This window comes from Zalophus californianus, chromosome 5, assembly GCF_009762305.2.
Source record: "Zalophus californianus isolate mZalCal1 chromosome 5, mZalCal1.pri.v2, whole genome shotgun sequence".
Classification (NCBI taxonomy): Eukaryota; Metazoa; Chordata; class Mammalia; order Carnivora; family Otariidae; genus Zalophus; species Zalophus californianus.
This window is the reverse complement of record NC_045599.1, coordinates 31,342,848-31,358,275: the sequence shown is the minus strand read 5'-3', so window position 1 is coordinate 31,358,275 and position 15,428 is coordinate 31,342,848. Positions and strand designations below refer to the sequence as shown.

Genomic DNA, 15,428 nt, shown 5'->3' with positions numbered 1-15,428 from the left:
GTGGATTTTTACTTTAGACGGTATATTTAAAGCAAGTGTTTTTGATGTGAGTAAAGGTGACCAAGTGGTAAGTTGATCATTTCAGTGGCTGGATCACAAAAGATAGTCTAAAAGAATTAACCCTCTTTATTACCTTTCTTAGCTGATACTTCTTATAAAGGTTGACTTTGGTTTTTGGATTAAGTGCATGTTGTGGGGTGAGGGCTTGGCATTTCAGTCCTGGCAGCTAAGACTAAGGGGTATGTATGAGAAGATATGTGTGGTAATAAAAGATTTGGATCCAGTTGACTCCTCTTCCCCTCCATTTACCTGTTGCTGTTGTTTTGTTTTTAGGCCTATGGATTTGTCAACTATTAAGAAAAACATTGAAAATGGATTGATCCGCAGCACAGCTGAATTTCAGCGTGATATTATGCTGATGTTCCAGAATGCTGTAATGTATAACAGCTCAGACCACGATGTCTATCATATGGCAGTAGAAATGCAGCGAGATGTCTTAGAGCAGATTCAGGTACTTTGAGGATCTTTAATGTTTTAGCAAGGATGAAATGAAAATACTTGTGGTGGGGGGGGCCCTTGGGTGGCTCAGCCATTAATTAAGCATCTGCCTTCGGCTCAGGTCATGATCCCAGGGTCCTGGGATTGAACCCCGCATCATGCTCCCTGCTCGGTGGGAAACCTGCTTCTCCCTCTCCCACTCCCCCTCTTTGTGTTCCTGCTCTCGCTAACTCTCTCTCTGTCAAATAAATAAAATCTTAAGAAAAGAAAGAAAGAAAGAAAATACTCAGGGGAAGGATTCATACTGATGTCAGGAAAGGGTGCTGGTGGCTTTTAATTAGAATAGTCTTAAGGGACACAGGAACATAAAATTTTGTTCTTGATGGATTTGTGTTGGTTTTCTCATGTTGGTTTGGTAAAAGAATTATGAGAATATTCTGCCTTTCTTGGGCAAATACTTCAGTTTCTGGAAGTTTTTAAATATTTGGGGGAAGTAAATTTTTTATAAGCTGGTGAATGCATATTTTAAGTCATCTCTACACCCAACACGGGGCTCAAACCCACAACCCCGAGATCAAGAGTCGCGCGCTCCACCGACCGAGCCAGCCAGGCACCCCCTGAATGCATATTTTAAAATTACATTAAGTATATACATAATTGACTGTCAACAAATGGTTTCTTCTTCCTTTTTATCACCGATAATCTACTTATGTCCTATAGTTACATTAGCAGGCACCCTTTGGGATATTGAACTTCAAGGGATGTTGTCTATATCTGCATAGTCTTCTAAGTTAAATTACCTAATGGCCTTTGGTTCATGTAGATTTTTTTCTCTTTCTCATTCTTAAGAGAGATTTATTCTGTATTACAGCCAAAAATTTAGAGATATTTGGCATTTAAATCCTTTAGCATGCACAACTAGAATAAAACCTAATATGCTAAACTTTGAATCAGTCAAGAAGTATTTGAATGCTGTTTGCAGACGGATATTAAATGAAGTTCTATTTATGAAGCTACAGTTGTCTTAATTCTTTCCTACTGGATCAGGTCTCAAGGGCCAACTGTCTTTTTTTTCCCTATAGCAATTCCTTGCCACACAGTTGATTATGCAGACGTCTGAATCTGGAATCAGCGCTAAAAGTCTTCGAGGGAGAGATTCTACCCGCAAACAGGATTCTTCAGAGAAGGTGAGGAGACCAAGAAAAAGCCTGTATACCAGTGTTCCAGAGCTAGAAGTCTGAAGCATCCAAGGAGCCTTAGGTTACTACTTGGTACTTGGTAACTGCTGGGCTTCTATATTCCAGTGGTATACAGACATATAATTCTTTGGATGTACTCATCCAAGCGTTGAAGACACTTGGTGTGACTGAAATGCCCAGTCAGTCACATGAAAAATTGTGAGCTGAATGAGTGCATTATTAATTTCTCTGAGTGAGTGCTTGCAAGGTGGGGGAAATGACTTTTGCAGCAGTTGGGGACCATCAGTTCCTGTTCCAGAAAGCATAATGGCCACACTGCTTTTGGATCTCTTTCCTCTTGTTCTTGAGTTTTTAAATTTTGTCTTTGTGTGTGTGGTGCTTGTGTCTCTGTCCTGAGGTTTGGGGTGCTTGCGGCTGAGAGTTTCTGTGGAACCTGATCAGTGTTTGTTTGTCCTCTAACAGGACAGTGTCCCCATGGGCTCTCCTGCCTTCCTTCTCTCTCTCTTTGTAAGTATTGAATGGCTGCAAGGGGTGGTGTTGCCACAAAGATTCTCAGCTCCTGCTGGGGGTGGGTGGCAGAGGGAAATTCAACATGCAGACTGTGGCAATGTCTTAAACTTCTCTTTATTCAGGTCGTTGAATAAGAATCTCTCATTTTCTGCATTCCTGTCTTTCTGCATGTGTGTGTGTGTGGGCTGGGTAGGGACTATTTATGAGTTCACTGGACTGAAATGAGGTATTCTTGGTAAGGATCTGGGATGTACCTGCTCCTCAGTTTTGACTCCACCTTTTGCCAATTCTTTTCTACAAATAAGATTGCTCAGAGCAGCAGCTGCTAGCTGGCTTTTTATAAGTGTTCCTCACACCAGCAAATACCCAGCACGTAATTTTTTTCTCTTCCCCTAATGTTAAGTTGCCTGATACACAAATACTCAGTAAAATTTAAGATAAGGATCTTAGTAACAATGAGTACCGCATACAGTAGTGGCTAGTAGAATTTGAGATAAACTTAGTAAAGCTAGCCCTAAAGACTTACTGTTGTTCTCTGTGAATTGAACGACCCTCTGACTCTGTTCATTATGGGGTACTGAGGCATGATGTAATGGAAGAGCATCAGCTCGAAAACCACATGATCTTAAACTAACCAGATTATCTCTTGCAACCTTGTTTTTCTCATCTGTATGATGGAGCTAATTTAAGAGGTACCTGTCCAGCCTACCTCACAGGGATGTTGTGAGGATAAAATGAGATCAAGGTATGGAACTGGCTTGAAAAAAAAAATTAAAGTGTTAAACAAATGCAAGGTGGTATTTTTATTTTTAATGTCGCCTCAAAGGCAACTTACGTTCATGAGCTCTGAAAATTTTAGAGTCCTTGCATGTTAGAAATGTAAAAATGGCCTAGCCCAGCAAAAGTGTTCACTAATTCATCTTGCCTACAGGCATCAGCCTGTACCACGGACGGAACACTGTAATCTCCCTTCTTTCTTACTGGCCTGCAACAGTGACTCTGGATCCCCAAGCAATTGGCTGGCTGTTGCAAAGCTGGTTAATAGGAACTTTTATCTATTGAAGACAGCAAAATATTGCACAAGAGGAAGGAGCTGGGCTGCAGGGAGAGAGCAGCAGATGGAAAGAAGCCTTCTGATTGTCCTGATCTCATGGAAAACACCTGTCAGGAGGTGCTAGGGAACTAGTGCCAGGGTCAGTCTGCAGGAAAGGCCTTTCTTATAGGGACCAACAGCTGGACAGGTATGTTAGCCAAGAATCTCACTACCCACTACCCTTCTGACCCTCCCACCTTTCTTTTACTCTTCCTGTTCCTTTGAACACGGTTTGGGGCCTGGGTGGGATGACTAATAGTCATTCTTTGGGACCCCAGGTGAACGCCAGTTATCTCTGTGGTGGGCAGGAGCAAAATACTCTGTCCTGCTTTTCCTCTCACAAACTACTGCCAGGAGTTTTTTTAGCCCACTCTGTGGGAAGATAGATCTGTACCTCTCATTTCCTGGATTTTTCTGCTGATTCTCTTCCTTCTTCCCCAAGAAACCACATCCCCAGCATTGTTGCAACTTTTCTCTTAACCTCCTAATCAGCTCACTCATGCGCCCTTTCTTTGTCTGCCTGTCATCTAGGATGGGGGCACCAGGGGGCGCCGCTGTGCCATTGAAGCAGATATGAAGATGAAAAAGTGAAGCTTCAGAGTATCCTCATTGAGCTGAACCTGAAGTAGAAGTAAACAAGATAGAGCTTGGGCTTGTCGGCCCAGTTCCAGAAGTGGAAGTTACAGAAGAGGAGGCACCTGGGCCATGTGACATGAGCTGGGGAAACTCTCTCAGAGAGTTGGAGTAGCACAGTTGCCTGTTGTAGGGCAAAAATCATGGGCTGTGTTAATGTCCTAATGTGTAGCTAGCATATTGTAGCTAGTTTGTACTGTCTGGTGAAGTGTACAGACTTTTTAAAAAAAAAAACACCTGTGAAGTGTGTGTGTACACAATAAACTGAAAGAAAAGAAAACTCGAGCCTTTGGTGTGTTCTGTGTGTATATGTGTGTGTGAGAAACTTGAGATTTTTTTTCTGCACGATAATTTTTTATCATCTGGGGAAATGAAATGATGGGGGGGAAGTGGTATTATAATATGAACTGTTCAACAGCCTGGAGAACTCCAGGTAAGTAACCAAGATTGAATTTATAATTAATGTTTTAAAGTGTTGCATTGTGTATTGAGGATGATCTTACTCAGTTTTTCTTGAATGTTTGGGAAAACTTTTCAGAGTTCTGTACATGGCGTTGCTTTTAATGAAGATCAGAGCACGGACAGAGGCAGCACTGACTTTTATCTCAGACATTTGTCCCACTTAGTGTACTCTCTTCGCAGATGGTGTTTCTGGAACAGTGTGGCACTATTTCCTTCCTGATTCTATACGTAGGGTTCTTGTGTAGTTTAGAATTCATTGCTATTTGAAGGCTAGAATCAGTTTAAGAGGAAATTTATCATCTGAGTTTATTCCAACTTTTGTTACTAAATAAAAATAACTGAAATGAACCAGTTAGAGCCTTTAATTATACAGAAATGGACATTAATAGGGAATTGTCTAGTGCATTGAGTTTTCTTGAAAAAGATGTGTTTAAGAAACATATTAGAAGTCACAGATCTTTCTGGCTTAAACCGTGAAGTTTGTTAGGATTCTAAGGAAGTAGAAGATACAGTCTTGTGGGGTGATAGAAAGGAATTAAGTCAATCCAAGAATTAGAAGATTAGTAACTATAGTATAGGGGCACCTAGGTAGCTCGGTTGGTTAAGCATCCAACTCTTGATCTCAACTTAGGCCTAGATCTCAGGCTCAAGCCCTTAGTTGGGCACCACACTGGGCGTGGAGCCTACTTAAAAAAAAAAAAAAAGGAAAAGTATAGTGTATTCCCAAAGCAATCTATAAACTGGCATGTGATACAAGCAGTGAAGCCCTAAAAATGGGAGAAGATTGTAGAGGAGATCCATTAAAGGATGCAGACTTTGGGTTGGTAGAGAAGGTAACAGATGTGCTTAACAGCCGATTGGGGATTAAAGGTCAAGAAACTGACCAGGAGGCTATAGCATTTATTCAGGAACAGAGGATGGGTGTTGAGAAAAATGACTGTGGATGGAAATTGAGAAGTGGGCTTGCTTACTGAATATAAGAGAAGTAAAGAGGGTTAGGAAAATAGTGTTGATAAGGGGGAAAAGGGAATTTGGGAAAGCAAATGATTTTGGAGATCGGAAGAGAAGTGATTTTGGTTAGAAATGTTGAGTTGAAGCAGAGGATAGGGCACCTAAAGGGAATTGACCTTTGGATACATGGAAAAAATTAGCCCAGCATATGAGAAGTAAAGGTGGAGTTATGGGAGCTATTTGAGTAGAGATCAAAGTTGAAACCTCAAAACGTAGACATTAAGTTTTAATGAGGAAGCAGAGGCCAAGCAAGAACATAGAAGGATTAACTGCAACTTGTAAAAGAGAGGAGTGGGGTGCCTGGGTGGCTCAGTCAGTTAAGAGTTCAATTCAGCTCAGGTCTTGATCTCAGGGTCATGAGTTCGAGTCCCACGCTGGGCTCCATAAAAAAAAAGGGGGGAGAGGAGAAAGGGATAAGAAAACCAGGATAGTGTAGTGTAATGAGAGGAAGGGAAGATACTTTTAAAACTTGATACTGTAGTCCTTTTTTGAGGTGAGTTGGATATGACCAGAAGAATGCCACAGATAATTTTAAAGTATGTTTTGAGGATTCAGTGGTTGGTAGATTAAAAATGTCTACACTGAGCAAAATATCTCTTGTCCCTCAAATGTATTGTCTTCCAGTTGAGTTTAAGGGTGATTTGGGATAGAGGAATTCTGTTCAACTAGCTATGCTCCTGTTCCTTTCTTTTGGAGTATGAGGAAACCCAAGAAAAAAATTACTGGGTAATACCTCTGTTACACTGTTTGACGTGGGGCTTTTTCGTTTTATTCCTAATGACAAACATTTCATCTCCTGATGTCTCCCTTCACCTAGCTTTTATTCTTTGTCATGGTGAGTAGAAAGAAGTTTTTGATCCCTTATCATTCCACTGAAGTTTGGAGATGAAAATGCCTTAGAAGTAGTGGTATGAGTGAATTTAATGCATTTTTCTGTGTATTTACAGATGGGGCATGAGTGGGTTTGGTTCAATTCGGAGCAAGACTATCCCAATGACTCTGAGCTGAGCAACAACTGCAGGTCCCTCTTCAGCTCATGGGATTCCAGTCTGGATCTTGATGTGGGCAGCTGGAGAGAAACTGAGGCGCCAGGGGCTGAGGAACTAGAGGAAAGCAGCCCAGGGAGAGAACCTAGTGAGCTGCTTGTGGGGGACGGAGGCAGTGAGGAATCTCAGGAAGAGGCAGAACAAGTCAGCCATCAGAATCTCCTCCACTTTCTCTCTGAGGTAATGGGGAACCATTGTTTCCAAAGTTGAAAGAGTCTCAACTTTCTAAGAGAATACTTGCCCGTACATATTTCTACCACTTTTTTTTTTTTTTTAAAGATTTTATTTATTTATTTGACAGCGAGAGAGGGAACACAAGCAGGGGGAGTGGGAGAGGGAGAAGCAGGCTTCCTGCCGAGCAGGGAGCCTGATGCAGGGCTCCATCCCAGGACCCTGGGACCATGACCTGAGCCGAAGGCAGACGCTTAACGACAGCCACCCAGGCACCCCTCTACCACTCTTAATATTGTTTACTAAAATGCAAGCTCCACAGTGGCAGGAGCTAAGTTAATTGTTATGACTCTAGTGCTTGGTGCTAATACACAATATGTGCTGAATATGTGCTTTCTGACCGAATGTTCTAAGATCCCAGTCATTAGGAGCCCAAGGTCATAGGAAGTGGAATTTCTGTATGCAGGACTGCCTTATGAATATCTCTTGCAATTCATTTTTCGGAGTCATGGGAGGTGACACCTGAACTCTTTGAGGGTTATAACATTATGACTTCAAGGCAATATTTTACAGTGTCCTTACTACCCTGGTTTAGGGTTGAAGGCCAGAAATAAACTGAATTGGACACTATATTTACGTGGCACCTTCACACATTCAGAAGAACCTAGGTTAAGATCAGCAAGAATCCATTTTATGGTGTTGCTACTTCTTTCTGCATCGTCTGTGGCGGACAAAATTTTCAGCAGTTTTCTAGACTGCCATTCCCAATTTGATCAGAGTTGACACTTGACATGAAAAATTAGAGCACAAGCTCTTTGAAGAGGCAAGAACCATGTCTATCTTGTTTACTATTAGGTTCCTAGCAACTAGTTCAATATCTGGGTATCTGAGTTATTTTATACATTTTATTTATTTTTTAAAAAGATTTTATTTATTTATTAGAGAGCACAAGCAGGGGGCGTGGCAGGCAGAGGGAGAGGGAGAAGTAGGTTCCTCATTGAGCAGGGAGCCCGACGTGGGGCTCAATCCCAGGACCCTGGGATCATGACCTGAGCCGAAGGCAGACGCCCAACCAACTGAGCCTCCCAGGCACCCCTATTTTATACATTTTATTTTTTTTTAAGATTTTATTTATTTGACAGAGACACAGCAAAGGAGGGAACACAAGCAGGGGGAGTGGGAGAGGGAGATGCAGGCTTCCCGCTGAGCAGGGAGCCCGATGCGGGGCTGGATCCCAGCACCCTGGGATCATGACCTGAGCCGAAGCAGACACTTAATGACTGAGCCACCCAGGCACCCCTATTTTACACATTTTAAATGATAGAATGATGAGTTAATCTGCATCTCAAACAGTCATAGTGGCAGTGTAATCAGGTAACATTATTGATATGTAGATAATGGTTTCTACTGGTGTTCCTATTCATACTATGATTGCAGGTAGCTTATTTAATGGAGCCATTGTGCATTAGCAGCAAAGAATCAAGTGAAGGTTGCTGTCTTTCATCTGGTACCAGACAACAAAAGGGAAGGGAAATGGAAGCTACTGAAGGAGAAGAGTCATGCAGAGAGCCTGAACAGCCTTCAGCAAGGGTAGAACCCTTGGTAGCTGAGAAGTCACTGGGAGAAAATGGAAGGCCAGACGTGGCTCCAGCTCCCTCAGATATTTGTGCAATTCAGCGACTATCCAGGGAGAGTGAAGAGGTGAGTAACTTAAACCAGCTGGCTGATTGTTCCTCTGCCCAGGGAGGCAGAACACAGTAGTTACTGCACATAGGCTAACCCCAGAGAGTTCGGCTCCCTGGGTGCAAATCCAGGTTTCAACACCACTTAACTGTGTGACCTTAGGTGTGTCAGTAAACATCTTAGAACCTCAGTTTTTTCTGCTGTAAATGGAATAGTAGTGCTCTCTCTACGTTAGGTTTTCTGTGAAGTTTAAGTGAGACATTTCATGTAAAGCACTTCGCTTAGTGCCTGGCTCACAGTGAGCAATCAATAAAATTTAGAATATCATTATGATGAATATTAGACCAGCAACTCCAGGGCCACAAATCATACAGTTTTAAAAGAATACAGCGTCCATCTAGAAATTAGTATATTGCTCTTTTTATTTTTTTCTAGGGGTACAGAACCACAGTTCTCCAGCCAAATTGTTACCAAGAATTCATTGACTAAGGTCTAGTTAAGTCACCTTGAGCCTTTCTACCTTAAAGTCAGCCTTCACTTACCCCATGCAAGTAAAATTACCTTGCAGATAGTAAATCTCTTCCTAACGTTCTCTTTGTTTCCTGGCATTCCCAGGGGGAGGTTCAGCAAGAATCCGAAGAGGAGGACCAGGGTGAAGGGTATGTGTCAGAGATGGGAGACCAGCCCTCTTCAGGTGAGTGTGATGATGGCTTCAGCATTCCAGAGACTCCTCTGTTGGATACCCTTTTCAGCCGTGCTACCTCTTCAAAGTTGTAAGTATGGATTTTTATCCAAGGTTGTTAAGATTCAAACTTTTATTTCTGTTTATCCCTATTTGAATTCATTACCATGAACATGGATTACTTTTATAAATTAATAAAAGGAAATTAAAATTGGAAAACCCTAGAAGTAGAATTAAATAGAGTTTTATTGTATAAATAGAAGTCTTATGTTTTCCTCTTATAAAACAAATCTGTTTCAGGCATCTGCCTGGCTCAATCAGTAAAGTGTATGACTCTTGATCTTGGGGTTGTAAGTTTGAGCCCCATGTTAGGCATAGAGCCTACTTTTAAAAAAATCTGTTTCATCAACATTGAGAATCTCTTTCATAAATAACCTTTCTCTATTTTTTTTTTAAGATTTATTTATTTAAGAGAGAGAGCGAGAGAGCGTGTGTGAAGCAGGGAGGGTCAAAGGGAGAGGGAGAGAGAAACGTTAGCAAACTGCACTCAGCACAGAGCCTGATGTAGGGCTTGGTCTCACAACCCTGAGATCACAAATGGAGCCAAAACCAAGAGTCGGACACTTAACCGACTGTGCCACCCAGGTGCCTCAATAACCTTTCTCTTTCATTACTATATTTATTCAGGAAACATTGCTCATTCAGATTGTCCCTCAAGTCTAATACTGAAACTGTAATTCTTTCAAAAATACTAAAACAGCTCCTTGTAACTTGAAATTAAAAATTATTTTGAACTTTCGAGGCGCCTGGGTGGCTCAGTCGGTTAAGCGACTGCCTTCGGCTCAGGTCATGATCCTGGAGTCCCGGGATCGAGTCCCACATCGGACTCCCTGCTCGGTGGGGAGTCTGCTTCTCCCTCTGACCCTCCTCCCTCTCGTGCTCTCTATCTCTCATTCTCTCTCTCTCAAATAAATAAATAAAATCTTAAAAATAAATAAATAAAAAATAAAAATTATTTTGAACTTTCGATCTCCTTTGTTTCTTTTTCACAGATCCTGGGAAATTGTTTATATAATTATCTTCTTATAAATAATTATGAAGCTAAAGGGCACACCTTGGAATCTTAATTTTTTTTAGTAAAGGGAATTTCTTTTTAAATCAGAAAAAAAAAGTTGTTTTTGTTATGGTAATAAACAGTTCCTTTTCTGGGCCTGGTCTTGTATCTATCTACTGAGAGAAGATAGCATGAAGTGTTGTTTTTTAAATAGCAGATTTCAAAATTTTGTTATGCAGGTAGAACACAGCTTAATACCTAGGTTGTTGAAGAATTGCTTCCTTTGCTTTTCTGTAACTCTCTGTGTAAGTATGAGCAGAGGGCAGGCATATGATGACTATCCAAAAAATAGGAAATCTCTAATCTGGGACATTTTATCTCATGACATTTTAGTACCTTGAATGGCAAAATCCACACTCTTGTTTTAGGATTTAGGATAAACATGGAATATTTATTAGAAAGCAATAGATAATAGTAATTGAGTTTCCTTGGCCAGATGGCTTAAGGGGAGGATAGAAAGCTGAGTTCGTATGTTATAATCAGGCAAGCTTAAAACTCCTTTGAAAGATAGACATTCTCCAGGCTCCTCTTTTCTTGGTTCTCCCTTAGTTGGTACTAACCTTAGGAAAAATAGGAGTAGAGCATGTGGAGCGCCACTCTGAGCCTGCAGGTCCTTTCCATTCCCACATTTTTACTTGTAGTTGCTTGGCATGCATTTCCAAATAGCTGGAAATAAAGGTAAGCTAGGGATTATTTCTTAAAATATTTCAAAAGTGTTCGATTATGAGGTTACAAAATCTAAGGCAGTACCTTTCATATAATGGAAACTTAATACCTGTTGTGTGGTTGTATGAACAAAAATACCCTGGTACCAAGGAACTATATTATTCATTCTTGTCAACTGACCAGAAACAAAGGAAGAGGTTTGTTTTGGTCTTTAAATGCCTTGTTCTGATAGGGTTCTGGATTTAAGGACAAGTTGATTTTTGTGTATATAATAGAGATGCAGATGAGATACTATATCCTGAAACTGGATAGTTGTTTGGAATTGCTCAACTTGTAGAAAGATAAAATGGGATGTGAGTTGTGCTCAAATGGACACACACAGTATGGTACATAAAGCACACAGAGAGTGTAAAACATTAGGTGTGGGAAGTATAACATAATGTTAAACTTTGGAGTAAAGAGAAAACTTGTCGGGTGCCTGGGTGGCTCAGTTGGTTGGGCGACTGCCTTCGGCTCAGGTCATGATCCTGGAGTCCCGGGATCGAGTCCCACATCGGGCTCCCTGCTCAGCGGGGAGTCTGCTTCTCCCTCTGACCCTCTTCCCTCTCGTGCTATCTCCCATTCTCTCTCAAATAAATAAAATCTTTAAAAAAAAAAAAAGAAAACTTGTCAACTGGGAAGATTATAAGATGAAATAAAACATTGGACAATAGCACCTGGAAGAAAAAAAAACTAGACAATTTAGCCCAGAGAAGAAAGGGCCATGAGGAAAAATGAATTTTTCTTAGGTATTTTCTTAGTGAAAAGGAGAAATATGTAAATTATGTAGCATTCACATGAAACATAAGAGAATTCCCTAAGATGTGAAACCAAGTATTTCCTTCTCAGGAAATGTAGGAGAAATACTTATTAATGTGGCATGTTTCTGCATAAATGTAGGACCAGATTCATTTTTGAAATACTTAATACTGTGAAATATTTGAGCACTTACTATGTGCCAGGCACTTGGGAAGCATCAGTGAACAAAGACTACTTTCATACGCCAGTTTTTTAGAGTCACAAGTGCTGAAGAGCAAATCAGCAAGAGCCCAAAAGACAGAAGCAATTGTAGATTGGTAGTAGAAAGTAACTACTTCGGGCGCCTGGGTGGCTCAGTTGGTTAAGCAACTGCCTTCAGCTCAGGTCATGATCCTGGAGTCCCGGGATCGAGTCCCACATCAGGCTCCCTGCTCTGCGGGGAGTCTGCTTCTCCCTCTGACCCTCTTCCCTCTCGTGCTCTCTATCTCTCATTCTCTCTCTCTCAAATAAATAATAAAATAAAATCTTTAAAAAAAAAAAAAAAAGTAACTACTTCATAAGGTAACAGTGACCAGTAAGAGAATATTTGTAGAGTTTGGGGTCTCTTATGGAAGCATTCAATATGTTTTAATTTCTGGTGTTAGTTCCTTCCCATATTAAGAAGGAGCACTATATATTGAGAAAATCTCTTTACCTACCTGGGAGAGACAGAATACCATGTGTGAAGTTACTGTTTCCTTTCTGTCCGTTTCATCCCATAGGTCTGATCTAGGCCAGAGTCACCCTGTTCAGGATCACTTGTTATTTAAGAAGACTCTCCTGCCAGTCTGGAAGATGGTGGCCAGTCACAGGTAGGTATCCAAGCCACTCTTGGCCTTCACAGCCACTCTTTTCATTTATAATGACTTTCCAGGGTTTCTTCATCCTCTCAGAGATTGTCCCTTAACAGGTTCAGCAATCCTTTTCTGAAGCCTGTGTCAGAAAGGCAGGCCCCAGGATACAAGGATGTGGTGAAAAGGTCAGTGGAAAAGGGGTCAGAAAAGGTTGGTTGCTTTTGTATCTGTCTTCTCATACTTTATTTCTGGTCTATTAGATCATTTCTTTCTTTAAAAAAAATAAAGATTTTGTTTTTAAGTCATCTCTACACCCAACATGGGGCTTGAACTCACAACCCCGAGATCAAGCGTCATATGCGCCGAGTCAGCCAGGAGCCCTGATCATTTCTTTATTTCATTGCATTAGTTACAAACGCAGGATGTATTTTACATCTGAGCAAGTTTGTGAAGTTATGATAAGCTTGGTCTTCATTTGAGAAGGAATACAGGGAACAAAATGGTGTAATAGGCTTTTTTCTTTTTTAGTATTGATTTTTAAGTAATATCCATTCGTCATAATCTTACGTAGCCTTTGATAGTTTTGATACTGTTCTTTTGGAGCAAAACTTTAAAACGAACACTATATTCATCAGACCATTATAGGTCATGGAGCACTGGGTGTTATGCACAAACAGTGACTCAGGGATCACTACATCAAGAACTAACGATGTAACATATGGTGATTAACATAACATAAAAAAATTTAAAAAAAACCATTATAGGTATGCTAAGGCAAAGATGGTAATCCAGATGGTTGTTACAAACACTGATTGATAGCACTATTTTGGATTTTTATAGCATAATTCATCTAAAATGCTGTCATAAGCCAGTGTGTTAATAGAGTGTAAAAGCTCAGGAAAGGACCTTTGCAGACAGACTCCTTCATTCTATATGTGAGGAAAGTAAGGCTCAGAGGTGCTTATGACTTCGGGTGATCAACAGTGAATAGCAGAGCTAGAACTAAACCCCAGATTCTTAACCTCCTAGTTCAGTCCTCTTTCTACACTGCTGTGTCTTCCCCTTATATACCCACTCTCTGTGTCTCATCAAATAGTAATTTATCTAAACATTCACTTGATTCACACTCTTCATCTCCACAAAAGGAGAAAAAAATTCTTAGCTTTTGATTATATAGTAAGAGAAGCAGATTAAACAACTAGTATATGACTACACATGGTGAACAGTCAGTAACTCCTCTGTGACAGACTAATCATTGGAGCTCTTTGCAACTTTGGTATGTGGGGCCAGCACCCCTCCTATAGTGGCTGGGTTTGTGGGCTCCGGAGTCAGGCTACCTCTGAATTGGAATCCAAGCTGTGTGACTTTGAACAAGTACTTAACCTCTTTAGCGTTGGTTACCCACTGCCGGTTGGTGATAATAAGGTACCTAGCTTATAGGTTTACTGAGAGGACCAAGTGAATTAATATAGGAAGTACCTTGTACTTGGCAAGGTAAGCGCTTGGCCTATTGTAAAAAATCAAATGTTAGCTGCTGTTGCTATTTTATTATCTGATGGGAATTAAGAGCTGGTTCTCCAAGAGAGCATGTTAGGTCCCACATAAAGGTTTGATTTCCTGTGGTTTCTCTTGGCCACCTGCAGACCCATGGACTTAACTAGCTTGAAAAGGAATCTGTCTAAGGGACGGATTCGCACCATGGCTCAGTTCCAGCGGGACCTGATGCTGATGTTCCAGAATGCTGTGATGTACAATGACTCTGATCATCACGTGTACCATATGGCTGTGGAGATGGAGCGAGAAGTCTTGGAGCAGATTCAGGTACTGTATGTAGAGAGCTGTAAGGAAAAGGAGTACAGCCTCTAGAATCTGATTTTAGAAAATCTGTGAGAGTAAGAGTCATGTTAAAGCGACCTTGTGTTCTCAGAGTTTATGTTTAGAGGTGGCTAAAGGCCCTGAGGTATTGACGTTGTACCTACTGCTTTGGAAAACTCTAAGTCTCAGTAGGACCAGCTTTCATAGATAGCGAAGTAAAGTAGTGTAGGAAGACAGGCAGCAGAGAAGTCTCAAGAGAGCTGGGGATAGATAAATAACTGGAGCTCCTGCTTCCAGTGCCTCAAGTCACAGGGCTAAACATGCAGACCAAAGGCTGGAATCATTATCCATTTTTTGGTTGCTACACCTGTTGATACTAATGTATGTTCACACTGTTCCATCTACAGGGGTAAGACATGGAGCCAGAAGGTGACATTTGGGGGTTTCTTTTCTGGGCAGGACCATACTTAAAAGGAAAAAAAGCATAATCAAACCTCATTGCAGAAGAAGAAAATTGCATTCAAATCTCTATAGTTTTTAAGATTCATACCTTGCTATCTGCCTTGACTATAGGTGCTGAATATTTGGTTAGACAAAAGAAGAGACTTAAATAGTTTGGAATGAGAACCAGCCAACCCTGTGGATGATGGAAAACCTCTTCTGTTAACCAGGAACTGCTGTCCTGACCTTTTCTGGATTTGGGACCTCTTATTGAGACTCAGAGAAGATCCCAGTACTTGTTTACCAGTTTTCTGTTGTCTTTTCTACTAAGAAAAATGTTAACTCACAACCAAGGAGTCAAAGGTGTCTGTGGACATAATATAAAACGGGGAAAGCTGAGATTTGGAGTTATGCTGTAAATGTTGCTCACTTCTTTGTTTCTTAGGCTTGATTGAGATGTAACTAAATTAAGCCTTTTGTAACTGCTCTATAAATAAATGTTATTTCACAAGTTGAAGATTGTTTTTTTCTTTTTTTTAATTATGTTAATCACCATACATCATTAGTTTTTGATGTAGTGTTCCATGATTCATTGCGTATAACACCCAGTGCTCCATGCAGAACATGCCCTCTTTAATACCCATCACTGGGCTAACCCATCCCCCAGCCCCCGAAGATTGCTTTTTTAATGATTACAGAATCTGGGAATAAAAACACTATCTGGTGGAATGACTGAAGGTATTTGACGTGGGTTTCTTATATAAACTGTCTGA

The 15,428-nt window shown here is 40.8% G+C and overlaps 1 protein-coding gene across 10 annotated transcripts in view; it reads left to right on the top strand.

The window, feature by feature from the left end:
• BRD8 (bromodomain containing 8) overlaps window positions 1-15,158 on the top strand; it is a 34,253-nt gene extending 19,095 nt beyond the window's left edge. For 6 of the 10 annotated variants that reach the window (XM_027604240.1, XM_027604237.1, XM_027604239.1 and 3 more), the window contains 9 exons: window positions 334-511; window positions 1,581-1,685; window positions 6,354-6,632; window positions 8,061-8,324; window positions 8,922-9,079; window positions 12,328-12,417; window positions 12,516-12,584; window positions 14,043-14,220; window positions 14,788-15,158. In XM_027604240.1, the coding sequence (XP_027460041.1) occupies window positions 334-511; window positions 1,581-1,685; window positions 6,354-6,632; window positions 8,061-8,324; window positions 8,922-9,079; window positions 12,328-12,417; window positions 12,516-12,584; window positions 14,043-14,220; window positions 14,788-14,838 (1,372 nt within the window). In that variant the 3' untranslated portion in view covers window positions 14,839-15,158. Of the gene's footprint in view, window positions 1-333; window positions 512-1,580; window positions 1,686-2,159; window positions 2,205-3,831; window positions 4,168-6,353; window positions 6,633-8,060; window positions 8,325-8,921; window positions 9,080-12,327; window positions 12,418-12,515; window positions 12,585-14,042; window positions 14,221-14,787 lie in introns of those variants that run through there. The other 4 variants (XM_027604246.1, XM_027604241.1, XM_027604247.1 and 1 more) reach the window with 2 other exon arrangements.
• The last annotated feature ends 270 nt before the right edge of the window (window positions 15,159-15,428 follow it).